Below are 16,794 nucleotides of genomic sequence, written 5' to 3'. Positions count from 1 at the left end.
GCACAGAAACATGGGCACCAACCTATGTGCATTGCCTGCCCCTCTGGAGCTACCAAGGAAGAGGCAATGCCATGAGCAGGCAAAAGGACAGTGTATTCACTACAAAGCCACAGGGCACATTGTCTGCCCCATCCCTCAAACATTATCCCTAGATGCAGAGGCTATAAATTCATCAGCCATACAAAGATGCCATAAAAACACCTTTACACACCTTCTAGGTGCTAAACAAGATGAGGTTAAACCACGGGAGAGGTCTGCTGTGGTGGCCCAGCCAGGAGAAGGCCAATGCCAAGACAAGCAAAACTAGCTCTAAGGTTGCAGAGAGGCTTCATGTGCCCTCCCTGGACAGGCGTTTGCTTACTAGGACACACACTGCTCCTGTGCCTTCATGCCTATCCAGTCTGTCACCGAATTAAGAGGCAGGAGCCTTCCCCCATGGGAATGCTCCCCTGCTGCCACGCAGCTTTTCCCTGTCAATGAATTGTTTTCCCACTGGGAAGTTCCCAAGCAGTTCAGATGCACTCGCTGATAGTTACAGCTCCAAGTTTTAATTCGCCTCATCCTCCTGGCACCTCGGTGCATGTGCTGACATCCAGAGCACAACCTCAGGTCGTGATACCCCATCAGCGAGGCCATGGCCACAGCGAGCCGGTAACTCAGCGATGTTCCGCTTCCCTTTTGAGCCCCTCATAAGCCAGCACAATGGCACAAAGCCATGGCCCTGCCGACAATGACTCCAACAGATTGCTTGAACCAATCAGTGTTATCCCAGAGTGCGGCATCCTCCAGGGAAAGCCGCAGCACCCACGGGATAGCCAAGAGGTGCTCTAAGCTGCCAGAGCTTTGCTGTCCTCGGCAAGAAGCTGCTCATGTGTGTATTAAACGTCCTGTCCCGCTTCAGCCGAGAGGGATGTTCCATCCGTGAGAGCCCGACCCTGGCGTGGCCACCCTGGGCTGCCCTGGCCATGAGGAGCAGGAGCCACAGGAGCAGCAGAGCTGAGCTGCGCCGGGCGCATCGCCAGGTACGGAGAACACCGCTTCCTGCGCGAGTGTAACCACATACACAAATAGCCCAGCAAGACCAGGGCTCTTTCCTTCCTTTCACTCGAGCAAGGCAGGAGGAAACTGCAGCAGCAGCAGCAGCTTGCTGCTTTATTCTGCACTGAATGGGGCAGAGGGAAAGGTGCTGAGCTGCTGCCCTGGGGAGGAGCTGGGACAAAGGCACTGTGAGTGGACTGGGAGGACGGGCAGGTAGCAGAGACAAGGGCAGGGCTGGAGGGAAGCTGAGAGCTGGGCTGGTTCAGCCTGGAGATGAGAAGGCTCCTGAAGGGGAGACCTGAGAGCAGCTCCAGTGCCTGAAGGGGCTGCAGGAAACCTGGAGAGGAGCTTGGGACAAGGGATGTAGGGACAGGCCAAGGGGAATGGCTTTAACCTGCCAGAGGGGAGACTGAGATGAGCTCTTAGGCAGAAGCTCTTCCCTGTGAGGGTGCTGAGGCGCTGGCACAGGGTGCCCAGAGAAGCTGTGGCTGCCCCATCCCTGGCAGTGTTCAAGGGCAGGTTGGACACAGGGGCTTGGAGCAAGCTGCTCTAGTGGAAAGTGTCCCTGCCCGTGGCAGGGGTTGGAACTGGAGGAGCGATGTTACCTTCAAACCCAAACCAGTCTGGGATTATATGATTCTATGATAATTCAGACCTGAGGTCTTCTGACCCATTTTGGGGTCTTCTACAGGAACTCTTTGCTGAAGGACAAGGATGGGGTGCCCAAGGAAGTTGTGAATGCTCCAGCCCTGGCAGTGTTCAAGGCCAGGCTGGACAGACCCTTGGGTGGCATGGTTTAGTGTGAGGTGTCCCTGCCCATGGCAGGGGGGTTGGAACTGGGTGATCTTAAGTTCCCTTCCAACCCGAACTATTCTATTATGCAGACAGGGATATTTGAATAACTTCACTATGAGCAGGAACTCTGTTTAACTCATGGCCATGGTAAGGCACTGAGGTTACCCTGGGATTGAAAAAGTGCCAGGAAGCAGCAGGCTGCCACTGTCTGAGATCCTGAATTTGGCAAAGAACATTAACCAAAACCACCAAAACAGCTGTATCCTTGCTAAAAATAATGTGAAATGCAGCTTGAAAATCCTGGACACAACAGACCATGCTGCAAAGCAAAGTGTCTGGCACTGACAGGCATCAGTCAGGACAGGGCATCCACACCTGGGTGGGAATCCCCTCCCCTCCACGCACAGTCCAAGTCAAGAGCATCCACTTCCCAACCACTGGGACCAGAGTCAGTCCCTGCAGCCATATCCCCTTCATCCAGACTAAAAGGGACATTTGGGCATGGCGAGTGACGCTCCTAATGCGCACAGGTCTGGAACAAAAGTCCCAGATGACATTAAAAGCAGAAAGGAGCCACCCACCAGCAAGAACCCTCTCCATCCTTCTGCAGACATCCTGCATCCACCTGGGTCACAGCTGAGCGCTGCGGTAACAGACATTGCCCGCTCATGTCCAGCCTTTAACCCAGCAGTACCCCCAACCCCTTCTCTCCAGGGCTGCTCTCAAGCCTGCATTGACATTGGGGGTTGCTCTGGGTGCAACTGCACCGCTTGAGATGCCTGCAGCACGGCAGGAGCCAGCAGCAGCGGCCTCGGAAGGATGCAGCTTTGTGATTTCTAAGAAGCAGAACACGCTGCCCCCCTCCCGGAGCAGCCCCTCTGACCGCAGCGGTGGCGTTTCCCCTGGGCTGCACCTCACGGGGCAACTGCCAAAGCGGAAAAAACACAACACACAAAACTAGAAATCAAGCAGCCACAGCACATGCACGAGCTGCCGGCGCCCGCAGCGCTCGGGCTGGCATCGGCTCCAGCTGCTGGCAGAAGTGACACAGTTGGATGGGTGGAAAGCAAATGTCTCCATTTCCTCCCTCCCCCAGACCCGCTCCCACCATTTCCACTACGTCCTCACCAGAACAAGGTCCTTTGCTCCAAGGGGCTGCCCAGGGAAGGGCCGACTCACAGCAATTCCTAAGTCAGGGGACTGGAGGTGAGGAGACAGCAAAAGCCCACAGTCACAGCAGCCCCTCGGATGATGCCTGCTGCACTGTGCAGCATTCCAACCTGCAGCTTCCAGAGCCCCGTGAGGAGGGCATAGTGGCTGGAGACAGCCCAAGCGCTTCCACCCAGCCTGCCAGTGAGTTCAGCAAGAAAACCCACAAGCCTGGAGAAATCAGTTCAAAAGTTAAAATTTGCAAGGTTTAGTAACCAGCACACCCCGATTCCGCACTTGGCGCTGCAAGATTTCAAGCACTGCGTTTCACCACTTGGTGATTAACCTGGAGGATCTCCACACCAGATCTGTTCATTCGTAGAATCCCAGACTCGTTTGGTTTGGAAGGCACCTGAAAGTTCATCCAGATCCAACCCCCTGCCACGGGCAGGGACACCTTCCACTGGAGCAGCTTGCTCCAAGCCCCTGTGTCCAACCTGCCCTTGAACACTGCCAGGGATGGGGCAGCCACAGCTTCTCTGGGCACCCTGTGCCAGCGCCTCAGCACCCTCACAGGGAAGAGCTTCTGCCTAAGAGCTCATCTCAGTCTCCCCTCTGGCAGGTTAAAGCCATTCCCCTTGGCCTGTCCCTACATCCCTTGTCTAAAGCCCCTCCCCAGGTTTCTTGTGGCCCCTTTAGGTATTGGAAGACTGCTACAAGGTCTCTCTGAAGCCTTCTCTTTTCCAGGGTGAACAATTCCCCATGAATGTATCTAGATGATTGCAACTGAGCAGGATCTTAAGCTTCTCTTTATTACAGCTGAGCAGACTGAACTCCCTGGGCGCCACATGAGAAGTATCACTGAACCCTCCTCCTCCTGCTCACCAGTGACCTTCATCCATCCTCACTGGCATCCTTCATCCCTTCTGACTTGTGTGCAGCCCCATGGCAGTGACACAGCAGCTCCCTCCCATCCCTGGGGCCTCCTGGGCACTGTGTAGCCTCTCCAGCAGCTCACCATTCACCATGACCCTCCAGCCCCCCTCAAACTCAGCAGCCCAGCACTGCCAGCAGCCAGACCCAAGCCCAGCACTCTCCTCCACCAAAGGCTCCCCCCATTTCACTGCTCACCAGCAAGAAATGAGCTATTTTTCTTCCTTTAGCACACTGTGATTTGACCATTGTCTCTCTGCAGCGACATGGAGGAAGGGAAACTCTGAAGAGGGTCTCCAGAGGTTGTCTTTTCTAGTACTTTTCTAACGTTTTTTCTTGTGATTCAGAAACAATCTTTTTCTTTGGTTCCTCCAATAAACGCTGCAGTTCAGGAAAGATTCTCTGTTTAGACCCCAGAGCTGACCACAGGCTCACCCAGGGTATAAACCTGTGATGGCCAAAGCACTTGCGCTTCTCTTTGCTGACTTCACCGACTACAGCTCTTCAGTCACACAGTGGGGGAAACAACGCATCGGAAGTGATTACTCACCCTCTCTGGAGCCACCTCCTGTCAAATTATGTTAAAAAAAGGCATTAAATAACTTAAAAATAAACACAATCTCCTCGGAAGGTCTCATCCCAAAAGCTGCAGCGTCGTGGGTGCTATTTTGGTGTGCAGAAATGGTAAAAACGAGGGGAAAGCAAATAAACTGGGAAATACAAGTGATGTAAGAAGTTCAAAACAAGAAAGGAGAAGGCTACAGCAGAGTTTAGAACAAGCTGGATAGATTCACTGACCGACCATATGAGGAACAGAGCCCTGCCATAAATAACAGCCTGGATCTGACACAGCAGTAATTAAACTGTTGCTTGTAATACGGGGAAGTCAGAAGACTGAAAACATTTCTGCTCTGATTTTGAACAGAAATAGGATGCACTGCTATGGGTGTGGGTACATCTGTGAATTATGCTCTGTTTTCCCCAAATCACATGTGTTACCGCAATAATGAAACACTTCCTACTCCGACTGCAAGGGGGTAGGATGTGGAACAGCAGCTCCTCAAAGCCGACATGGACATGCCATGGGGTAAAGTACTTAGAAGCGGCTTTGGCCACGCAGCGCTGCTCTCGGAGCTGTCCCACCGTGGTACTTGGGGCCATGGCACAGGAAAGCCATTAACATCACATCCACCAACCACTGCGGGAGCAGGGCTCTCCGGTCACGCTGAACATTTTTGGCAACAGCACAACTGTTTTCGATGAAAGGGAACTTTCTGATGTGTAAAATGCCCGAGATCTCCTCGGAATGCCAGTTCATTCTGCCAAACCCCTCAAAACCCACATGAAGAGGACTGAAAGCAGCAGGCAGAGAGATGGGGGGAAATCATTATTACTGAGGGATCAGTGGGCAGCAGAGCTGTTCCCAGCAGAGCCCACAACCCCCCGACGCTGCCCCACACAGTCTGGTCTTTGCTAATGAACCAGAAAAGTTATGAAGTCATTTTTAAAGGCTGCCTTAACATGACCAGCAGCACTGAGGGGCTGGGATTAGAGCAAGGCAGAGATTATGAGTGACACAGGAATTGATTAATTATAATTACAGGAAGAGGCAAGTTATGCAGTGCGCGGTGAATGGCTTGGCACGATGGACTCCTTTGGACATGCACTGGAACGGTCGTAAGCCTGAGCTCGCGCTTCCAGGAACGGGGATTATAGGTCACACTCCAGGGCCAGTTTGCCCAGAACGTGGGGAGCCCAAAAGGACCCATGAGTCCTGGTCAGAAACAAGACACAGAGTGATGCTCCAGCACAGGTTGCTGGCATCACTCCAGCGGGTGAGGAAACAGGCATGGCCAAAGGGATTACTGCAGTACTTGGCAGAAGGTAGGACATTGCTTGCACCACTTTGCTGACTTACAGGTAAACAGAAAAGCAGAAGGGGTTGCAAACAGACAAAAGGAAATCTGAATTTGACAGGCCCCCAAATTCATTTCATTTCTTCCATTCACAAGAGGATTTGGGAGTGATGTAACTGCAGTCTGCAAATGCCAGGAGGAGGAAGACAGATCAAAATGACATTCAAAAATGACTTCTGCCCACTGCTGCTCTAGCCTCACTGCCGGCATCCCAAACTGCTCAACATGGCTCAGATCTTTATGGTCACCATGGTATCTGGTCTAGATTTAAAAATATCTCCACACTTGCTTCTGACAATGCAGAATAGATTACACCCATAGGTTTTGAGGACTGCATGCATTAAAGCAAGGCAAGGCTGGCTGATTACACAAAGGAGTCTTTCCTCATAGTGAGAAGCATAGAATGCTTAATTGTCTCCAGCTCAGGCATGGACAACTGGCAAGAAGCCGTGCATCTGATGAATATACATGTAAGACTTAACATGACTTGCTCAACATCTTCCTACCACAGCAAGAGGCTCAGGAAGACTGACTATATCTTGGATCCTACCTCTAACATTGAACACTGGAAAGGGGAAAAGGCCTCCAAGCCTCCAGCAGCACCAGCAGCTCTCTCTTACCCAGGTGCCCAGGTAGGTCAGCAGATCGTTCAGAGGCTGAAGAACAAGCTCATGGTTAACAGGTCACTTACCAGCCCATCTGCTGGAGAGCGCATCTCTGCTAAGCCCATGTAAACATCTTTCCAGAGCGTGATAGATCCTGTCCTCCGTGCACGTGGTGTGCTGCATTTTAATTCATCTCCTACACAGAAAGAAGGAAAAAAGTTAGCATATCAGGTCCCTGTTAAGTGCAAGGAAGAGAGCACTACAACACTCCTACTGTAATGAAGACAAGATCCTCCTGGTAAAGCACCATCCCGTTACTGCCTCCTGCCCACCCCAAAGCCAACCATGCACCCCAGTCTGCTAGCCTGTTGTCTTCCCCTCTGCTCCCGTAATGCATCCCAACCATGGCAAAGAAAAGGAGGTGCACACATCCACAACCCCATCATGAGAGGCTGTGGGGCCAAGGCACCCTTTGCTGACCTGCTGCAGGCACATCTGCCTTCTCACAGTTTCCATCTTTGGAAGGGATCAAGTCTAGCTCACGTGTGTGTGGCAAGGAGGTAACAGTGGGTTAGCCTCCATTGAAGATAACACAGCAAGAGATTACAGCTGCAGCACCTTGCAGTGGGCTGGATGGGAAATATACAACAGCCCAGGCTGGAAGGGATCTCAAAAGATCATGTAGTTCAGTGTGGGAAAAGTGACAGCAGAACCCAAACTCCTCCTTATATGAGCCACGGATCATCCTTGGCAACTAGTGTCCAGTGGAGATGGTCACAAACCCATTCTCAAGTGCCAACCTTGTACGAGCCAGGAAAGCCTTAAGCTTTCAACTGTCACCTTGCTGCCAGCCAGCCAACGTGAAGAACAGTTCCATGTGTCCCTGCAGCAATGCAGGAAAATACAGAGGGGGCCTCAGCCCCAACATCCCAGGTCATTGTGAAACTGCAGATTGCATGCCTGGCTGCACCCCTTTCACAACACAGCCCTGGACATCTCGTTTCTCCACCACAGCTCAGGGTGAAACCTAAACTGGGGTAGCAGGGACTGTGCTGGTGGCAGTATGACTTTATTCCATCCAATTCATACGTATCTGGGACACCATGAAAAAAGCAACTTGTCCAAACGTTTACCTGTCAGAACTGCCCCAACCATAAGCAATCAGACAGATGCCCAGGCAGACTCCCTCTTCCCCTGCAGTGCCACCCTGGCATCCAGAGGGACCCTGGGGCAGGCATCTCTCTCCTCTCCCAAAGCACAGAGATGGCTCCATCCCAGAGACTTTGGGTTGGAGGCAACACAAATGCACAAAAATAATCCAGGAACAAGAAATAAAGCCTGCCAATACTACAAAAACTCCCTGCCAAGGAGGCCTTTGCTTTCATCCCAGACAGCACGTCCCTGTACCTAAGCCACACACGTAGTTTCCAAAGCGATCCCGAAGTACTCAAATCTCTGCTTATTTGGTCAGTGTTTGACAGCACTCAGTGGCGGCTGTGCCCATCACAGCTCCCCACCTCCAGGCAGGCAGGAGCAAAAGCCACTGTGATCTCAGCAGAGGTTCCCCCTGCTCAATGCACTCAGCGTGGCCATCTCCACCCACATGAATTCCTGGCACTTCCACCAAAGGGCTCAGTAAAGCCATGCCCAGCTGCTGGGGCTCCCTGAGAGCCAAGCGAGCAGTGAGGCTCCAGCCCTGCCACTGGAGAGGTCACCAAAAAAATGCACAACAAGCAACCACTGACCTGCCAGATGCAAGCTCTCTCCTTTACCCCAGACAGTCTCATGGGCTCCCGCCTCGTGCCCCACCACCACAGGCTGTTATTACGGTCTTCACCATGTTCTATCCATCCACAGCGTGTGCACGAGGAACACCCAAGAAGCGCTCCGCCACGGTGCTGAGGACTGAATGAGCAGGGAATCGGCACATCAGCACCTTAGTCATGACTTGTGGCAAGAGGAAAGCAGTGACTAAGAGCACGGTGTGACTCACAAGCGGCCTTTACAACACCCAGCTCACAAAAATACACCTCCCTGCACGTCAGCTTGTTTCAGGTCCTTGGAGAGGAACATGGTCCTCACACCACACCAGCCCAGTCATCCCTTCCTGATGCCTCTCGGATCCCAGCACAGGAAAGCAATGGAATTTAAGGACAAAATATTTAATATATCAGGAGGAAGATATCACCGTAACTTTCAAACCACAAAACAGTCTTTGGGTTTGTTGTTTTTTTTTTTCCTGGTGTGCTATGGACCACACATGAAGTTAAACCTCTCCTCCCAAGGCGGTGATTATGGAAGCATTTTTTCATGGGAGAGGACTCTGCTTGTCCACCGCAACCAAGGAGCAGGAACTTTGCAACCTCTTCTACTGTTTATTCCCCAAACTCTCCCTTCCTTTCCACCCACACGGAGCAAAATGTAGCACAGGAATAGTTCTGGAGGATGTTAGCAGACTTTCCAAAGAGCTCCGTTAAGCACCTCAGGAACACCAAGACAAGTGTTGTCAAGGTTCTTGAGTGCTTTGCAATGGTTTATGATGGTGTTCAGCAGCTCTTTGAATCTGTCCCTCCATCATCTCCCTCCCGCTGGACTCCCAGGAGCAGAAGTGCTAAACCAAGAGCAAAACCAGAGGTATTGGGAGCCGGTGGAAAGGGAGGCCCCATGCAGTGACCTGCCTGTGGCATGTTTCACAACAGGCCAGGGTGAACGCTGCAAGCAGTCATGCTGTGGCACCCTTTGGGGACACCCTCATCATCAAGGCTGGCTGCTGCTCTGCACATTTCCAAGCAGAACAACGCATTGCAAAAGATGTGGGCTTCCCTGCCTCTCTCCCAGGTGTCAACAACTCAAATAGAGCTCAACCACCACCCAGGGAGAAGAGAAGGGGTTTGATGGACCAACAAGACAGCAGGGAGGGTAACAAGAGACCAACACCGGATCATCACAGCTCTCCTGCCAGGAAATGCAACACAAAGCCCTCACATCTGTACAGCCCCACTGTGAAGCACCTACAGATATTGCTCCTAGGAGGCAGGAACAGAGAAGACACTGCAGCACTTGACGGGAACATCCTCAGGCAGCATCTGAGTATCACCCTTGGACAAGGCATTAACCACCCCTCTTTAGAGATGCGTACATACTGTGTACAGAAAAGTGTGGCTGGATCAACTGCCACTCGTGCTCGGCACAGGCTTGGTAGGAGCTGAGCAAAGCAAGAAGGGATTTATCCCACCATGCCTCATGTGTTGAACCCCAGCCTTACAAAATCAAGCTATGGGACTTCAAGCCCTGGCTGTTCTCTAAGAAGAGATTGGTTTCCCTTCTGCAGTAACTATGTGCTTAAAAGCAACACCCAAACACCATGCAAACCATACAGTATGAAAAAACCCCACCACCACCAAAAAAGAATCTTTTGCTGGGCCGTGAAGCCCAAAGCTGCAGGAATCCTCAGGGTGTCACAGCTCCATGACAGGGGCTTTCCACTCAGCTGAGACAGAACGTGCTGTCCCTGCTTGCCTTCACAGCCCTGGGACCTTTCCCCTTCACAGCTTTGCTTCTCAGTATCAGAGCAAAGGAAAACACTTCAGCTCCTTCATGCCCAGTATGATGCTGCTCCAGGAGCAGAAGGTCCCTCTGCACACAGCAGCCAATTCAAGGAGATGACTGAGGCCATTAGCAGTTCCAACATGGTCAGGACAGGGCACATGAGAAGGCAAAGGGGGGGTCACACAGGCTTTTCTGCAAGGAGACACACTTGTATTAAAGTCCACATGTCCTAGCTTCAACATCCAAAGTACTGCTTTGATCTGCGGTGGAGTCCAGGACAATCACCATTAGATTGGGACAGAGGGAAAGAGTTCAAAGATCCCTTCCATGACAGCAAATCCAGCAGGATCTCCCACATGCAGGAAAGGACCTGGCTGAAAGTCCTTTACCTTCTCTGAGGGGACCCTGCAGCAGGGAAGCAACGCACCACTTCACCAGCACTAGAGAAAGCTCCGGGTACCTGCACAGCAGGATAATGCCCTTTCCTGCCCTGATTGTTCCAAAACTGCTGAGCATCCCAGGCAGGAAATGGGAGAGGAAAAACAAGCTCCTTCACCCACAGGATCAGCTCGTGGATATGCTGCCCAGGTTTGCTGAGAGCCACAATGGGTGGAGGGACACTGGCTGCCTCGTGGAGATACTAACTCATGGGTTGATGTGAGGAGGTGGCTCAGCACTTGGCTCACTGCTGCAGTAGAGCCTAGGGCACTGAGAAGAAAAGGGCAGGAAGCCTGATGAGGCTAAAGGAAAAAGAAGCTTGGGCTGATGCTGCAATAGAAGGAAAACCACTTCATTGTGAATTAAAGCAAATTGATCCTACCCAGAGCTTTTTTTCAGGGCAAGATCCTCATACGAGCACCCCAGCAAGGTCATCATCTCCCTTGAAGAGCACTCCAGCTTTCTGCCTCCTCAAAATGGTCAGTGGGCAACAGGCAGGATGGGAGCTTTGGGAGATGCATCCCCATCGCAGTGGAGATGGATGTGCGGCTGCACCGTGCATGGTACCTCCTCCAACGAAAGTGCCTGCTTTTCTTATATTACAGAAGAAATCTTGGGGTTTAACTAACCTTAGCTTGCAAGATTTTACTGCCTCTACACCCATACAGGAGCCAAAGATAGAAACTCAGATCTGAGAGATGGAGCAGCTGGAGGAAGTCTTTGTAGAAATCAGGGCAATGAGGGGAGGAACCTGCGATTTTTAAGATTCAAGCTTCAGCCTTTACGTGTTTACTACTTGAGCGCTCAGCAAAGAGCAGGGAGATGAAGGTGATAAGATGTTCGTTCAAACCACACAAAGGCGGTGTATCAAAAGATCCAGGAGGTGACTGGTTTGACAAACATCCTTTCAGGGTGCTCACAAAGGACAGTGGCATCATCCGACCAGCCCAGCACCACACAACTGCCTTATAGGGCCTCAGGTTCCTGTCTCATTGAGCAAGGATGAAAGTTGCTCTTACCCTGAGCACTAAGAGCACATCATGCCGTGGCAGGGACCATGAGAGACCTTCACTCCTTGGACTGCAAAACCTCTGCTCCAGGGAGTCTCTAGTCCCTGAACCAACAGAGCAACAGGCAGCAGAGCAGCAACATGAATCCCTTCAAAAACCCATCTGGCAAAAACCAGACCAAGGTCTTACCAAACCCTGTCCATGGAAGAACTGACCATAACCAACCACCGATGTGGGCATGGAGGGCAAACAGACAAATCAGCTCTTACATCTCTGCAAATCCACCCATACACCTACCACCTATCCCAGACATGTTGGCTTGCAGAGATCATCACCACACCATTGCCATGTAGTGGTACAGGCTTGAGAGCAAGGGATAGGAGTAAAAACGTCATTGGGTTGAATTTCTTGAGAAGCCAGTCATAGCAGTGCCTGGGCACCCTGTGGGACTGCCCCATTCTCTCATCTATAAAGAAAGGAGCCAAATTACTTGGAACAGGAGAGATTAGAAACGTGAACCACAGTTAGATCCTCATGATGCTATCTGCTGTTACTCGCATAGCAAAATACAACCAGCAGGCAAACAAAACTGGGGAAGAAGATGTAATCCCCCTCTGCTATCTTCCCACTTTCCTTAGGGAGTAGAGAGAGGAAAGGAAGAGGACAACAGAAATTAAGCACCTTCTTTCAGGACAGAAAGTAGAATCTGAAACAAAAACCTGTTAATTTAATGCTGAAAGCACCAAGCCCAGGTTGATCAACTCGTACCATCTAGCCTGACAGTACGCACAGGAGGGGCAGAAGAGAACATGGATGTCTCATTCATGCTCTACTCCAAGGTGGGTCATGAAGACCTCAGTGATGGGCCTCTGAGCAAGACACATCCAAAAAGCAGAATTTAAGTGGTAAACATCACCTAAATGTTGTTGAGAAGGGGCAGCAGGACAGGATCATCCAGCACAGGGCTGGAAGGGCAGGCTAAGGGGTGGAAAAAATGCAACGGGCAAATGATGTATTTGTTGCCATCAGGGTACCAATGAATGATCCAGAACAGAAACAGCTCCAAGGAGCAGTGCAGACTCAGGAGTCTGGCTGGGAGGACCCACAATACCAGTATGCAGAATGCACATGCCAAGGAGTCATCCAGACAGAAAGGCACTGATTGGCACACTTGTGATAGACACCCAGACCAAGGTGGCTTTTCAGAAGATCAAAGTCCCCAGAAGGTTGATTGGTTTGAACAAGCAACACAGGAAAGCATTTGGCCTCTTGGACACACAGGGCTAGCTGGGCAGTTCAGCAATCCCATCACTATGCAAAACTACAGCCAGGAATGAGCTGTACTGCTCATCACTGACAAATTCCACATTCAGGGTATCCAGGATTCATCTCTGCTGGGAAGGATGGGTTTGTCTGCTGCAAGATCCCACCAGCAACAGATGCAACCCATTTCTTGAACTGCTCTGGAAGATCAGCCCCCTACTCTGGGAGAGCTGGATGGAGCAGCACACACAGAAAGTCTTCATGTAACAGATGAGCAACAAGCCATTATATGAACCAGTAACCTTAAAATTGCTGTGGGATTTGCACATAATGCAGGATTCTCAGTGAAGTGCAGCATTTGGAAGTGAAATGGGAAAGAGGTTTCAGCAGTAATTTCATCTTAAAGTAGAAGATAAAACTCATGGCACAAGAAAACCAGCTTCTGGAATAAAAACAGCATCTGTGCCTACGGGATAACCGCACTAAGGGACATGACTTCACTACAGGAATGGCACAGGTCATCCCTATAGGCTAACAGAAATTGATTTAATCAACCTGCTCCAGTGGAAGGTGTCCCTGCAAGTGGCAAGGGGTTGGAACTGGATGAGCTTTAAGGTCCCTTCCCACTCAAACTATTCTGTGGTTTCTTAGTGGTAAATGCTGCCTCAGGAAAAGAAGAGGTACCAGCCTGGAAGGTTCCTCGAGATAAAGAACAGGGCACAGCAGCACAACGGGACCCGAGTACCCCTCCAGTGGTGTTGTCTTGCTGAACTACAAAGCGTCATTTACACCAGAAAATGTGAACTGGAAAGCTTACTAAGACTCGGAGATCGCTCCTTGTTCTCACTGTCTGAGAACTGGGCTGAACAAGAGACTCCCACCACAGAGCAGGGAAAACACCTAATGTGCAAAAGCAGTTTCAGAGTCCTTTTAACATTGAACAGCACCTACAAAGGTAATACAAAAAGGGCAAACCAGCAGCCAGGTTTCTGCCCAGGTTCGGCTGCCTGCTCTCCCTGGGTGCTAGCCAGGCTATCCCACTGCAGGCACAGAGAGGCTGGGGGGCCCATAGGGCTCTTTGCAGCAGGGCAGGAAGGGGGGCTCAGCCCAGCCCAAAAAAATCAACACACAAGATGTGATTCATCTCACCAAACTGCCAACAGCTGAACTCAGACACCTCTTTGTGAACAGCTTACCCGAGGCTGCTCAGCTTGTGCCAAAGGGGTATGGAGGATGGTGACTGGTGTCCTGCCAGGACATGCCTGTTGCTCGCCACTGAATGCAACATGATGAGAATCACAGAATGGTTTGGGTTGGAAGAGACTTCAGGTCCTTCCACTAGAGCAACTTGCTCCAAGCCCGTGTCCAACCTGGCCTTGAACACTGCCAGGGATGGGGCAGCCACAGCTTCTCTGGGCACCCTGTGCTTCTGCCTAAGAGCTCATCTCAGTCTCCCCTCTGGCAGGTTAAAGCCATTCCCCTTGGCCTGTCCCTACAGACCCTTGTCCAAAGCCCTGGTCAAGTGGAGCAACCTGCTCTAGTGGAACGTGTCCCTGCCCATGGCAGGGGGTTGGAGCTAGATGAGCTTTAAGGTCCCTCCCAACCCAAATCATTCTGTGATTCTACGTCTCTCCTAACACAGGGCAGGATTTGCTTTTTACTGCTCAGCGTGACTTTCCCAGCCTGGCACCACAGATGCTCTGATCCCAGGGCAGGGATGAAGGCACCGGAGGGAGCAATGCCCTGAGCTGTGAGGCCATGCTGCAAGACCTGCGGGAGGGTGAGAAGGGGAGCTGGGAACTGAGCAACCACCAAGCTCCACACACGACGTCGCTGCGGCAGCACTCAGCATCACATAGCCCCAAGTGACACCACCAAAACCAGCACCGCAATCCCCGTGCCTATAAAGCAGAGCTGCTGTGGTCGCGGGAAGCCAATTACCCAGGGTACGGGTCTGCAGCAGTTCTTTGAGAGCCACAGGAAGAGGAGAGGCTTCTCGAGCGGCTGGGGGTAAAGAGCTTGAGCCTTCAGCGAAGTAGGGCAAGCGAGTTTGGGCTGTAGATCCCACAGCAAGGGCACTTTTCAGTGGTAATCACAAAACCAGCTCCCCTTGGTACAGCTTTGCTCTGTTGAGCCAGCACTAAGTACCCCAGCTCAGCGGATCAGAAGAGAAAGCCAACAGGAAGCTGAGAAATGCCTAAGACACGTCAGCCCCACACAAGCACCTCCATCCAAGCTCCTTACGCTGCAAATGGGAATCGTGATTTCCCAAGTTTCACCCCCAAGATTACCTGCATTAGCAGCCTGAGCTCAAGGCTAATGCTTACAGGATGGACACTGCAAACTCCAAAACAGTAAAACCGAGAGGTACGAACACCAACTCCAAATTGAAACCTCTTTGCTTCAGAGACAGAGCTCCAAAGAAAGAATTTAAGGAATGACAAATACCAGAAGCAGTGTTCTGATGCTGCACCCCTCCACTGTCTTTAGCTCAGGAATCTGCTATCCTTGAGCTGATGAAGTCTCAGACCTGTTTTACAGCATTAGGACTTGCACCACTCACTGGCAGGCAAGCCCACGTACTTCAGGCATCAGGACCAGATACCAGGATACAGCTTTGCCATGTCCCACATGCAGGTCAGCACACGGGGTGGCTTTAGGACTAGTCCAATGATAATGGAGATGCCGCATGAGGGTCGTGTTTTCAGAAGGGCATGCAACGAAAGCAACAGATTAACTGGGAGTAGCAGCAAAAACTGGATGCAAAGAAACTTAGCAAAAAGAGCAAAATAATTGGAGAAACAAATTCCTCAGGGAATTGGACTGGATTTCAGCAAAATGCATCTGCTCAGAGGGTGCACAAGCGGAGGAGTGACCCTCCCTCTGAGCCTCGAAGACTCAGGCCAAAACCTTTCACCTCCTCATTTAGAAACAGCGTTTGCACTCATCTGACTGCAATTGAAAAAGTAAAAATCAAGCCAGAAAAAAACGAAACTTCTCATTCTGATCAAATGAAACATTTTCCACACACCCGTGTTCAGGTTCATGGTGCAATGAGCAAGACCCCACCAAGCCAGCTGTCCCTGGGACCAGCATCACACCAGTTTTCAATGACGCTGGCTGAGAAAACCGGTACCCAGGCAGGTTCCTGCCACCAAGGATGCTTCTGCACTGGTTCACCCATCACTACACCTGAGGCAGCTGTAACCCTGAGCACTAACAGCACTTGAGAGCTCACCAGCCATTGCCTCTCAGTTCTTCACCCCTGTGGAAACTCTTGTGGCTTCCTCGGAGCTGAAGCAAGACATTAACCCCACGGCACAGCGGGCGAAACATCTTGGGTGAACTTGGGGCATCTTGACTGCACATGCTTGGAGGAGGAGGAGACCCAGGTGCTCAACCCACCTCCTGACAAGGGGTTTTATGAATGGGAAAGCTTTTCTATGGTCTCCCAGCTGGCTTCCCTGTTGGGAGGAGCCGGCTGGCAGAGCTGGGCTCCCTGGAGCTGACTCTCCAGATGGCTGAGAGCAGGAAGGAGCTCAGCTCAGGGCCAGCAGCATTGTTTATCTGATGGTTCCTGTTTTCAGTTTTGTCTCTGTTTTCTTCCTTTGTTCTAAAGTGGTGCAATGGCAATACCTGCTCTGAATGACCTGGGGATTGCTCTGAAGGAAGAACCAGCCCAATGCTCCATGCCATTGAATTTTGTTATCTAATAAAAAAAACAGAGGCTTATCTAATAGGCTTATCTAATAAAAAAAAAACAAGCAAACCATGATCAGATTAACCTCTACACCCTTTGGTTTTAAGCTGAATTGGAGCAGAGGTTAACACCCCTGGTATGAAGGCACACCCTGTGCACTACAATCCTCACACATCTGGGGCTGTTAGCAGCGATATGGTTGCTGGGACGAAGCAGGTCTGCCATCAGCTCTCCACTCTGGAATAGGGGATCAAGTGATGATGGGTGGGGAGCCGATGAGCAAACTCATCCAAGCATGTCCTCATTGCCAAAGGTAACTACAGGGGTGTAGCTGGAGCTGACGCAGGGTCTGCTGCTGATGGGACTGAAATCCTCCTATTGTCCCACGGGACAAAGTC

General features: G+C 51.2%; 1 protein-coding gene across 3 annotated transcripts in view; it reads right to left on the bottom strand.

Annotated features, from left to right (window-relative positions):
* PIK3R5 (phosphoinositide-3-kinase regulatory subunit 5) overlaps positions 1 to 16,794 on the bottom strand; it is a 56,187-nt gene that overhangs the window by 19,389 nt on the left and 20,004 nt on the right. For 2 of the 3 annotated variants that reach the window (XM_057423965.1, XM_057423967.1), the window contains exons 1-2: positions 8,182 to 8,327; positions 6,523 to 6,632 (exon numbers count right to left, since the gene is read on the bottom strand). In XM_057423965.1, coding sequence (XP_057279948.1) covers positions 6,523 to 6,619 — 97 coding nt within the window. In that variant the 5' untranslated portion in view covers positions 6,620 to 6,632; positions 8,182 to 8,327. Of the gene's footprint in view, positions 1 to 6,522; positions 6,633 to 8,181; positions 8,328 to 16,794 lie in introns of those variants that run through there. The other variant, XM_057423966.1, reaches the window with a different exon arrangement.

The sequence above is a fragment of the Pezoporus wallicus genome, unplaced genomic scaffold (genome assembly GCF_028554395.1).
Source record: "Pezoporus wallicus isolate ANWC-B61680 ecotype Strahan unplaced genomic scaffold, APGP_CSIRO_Pwel_v1 contig_7876, whole genome shotgun sequence".
In the NCBI taxonomy this organism is placed as follows: domain Eukaryota; kingdom Metazoa; phylum Chordata; class Aves; order Psittaciformes; family Psittacidae; genus Pezoporus; species Pezoporus wallicus.
This window is presented reverse-complemented; position numbering and strand designations above follow the sequence as displayed.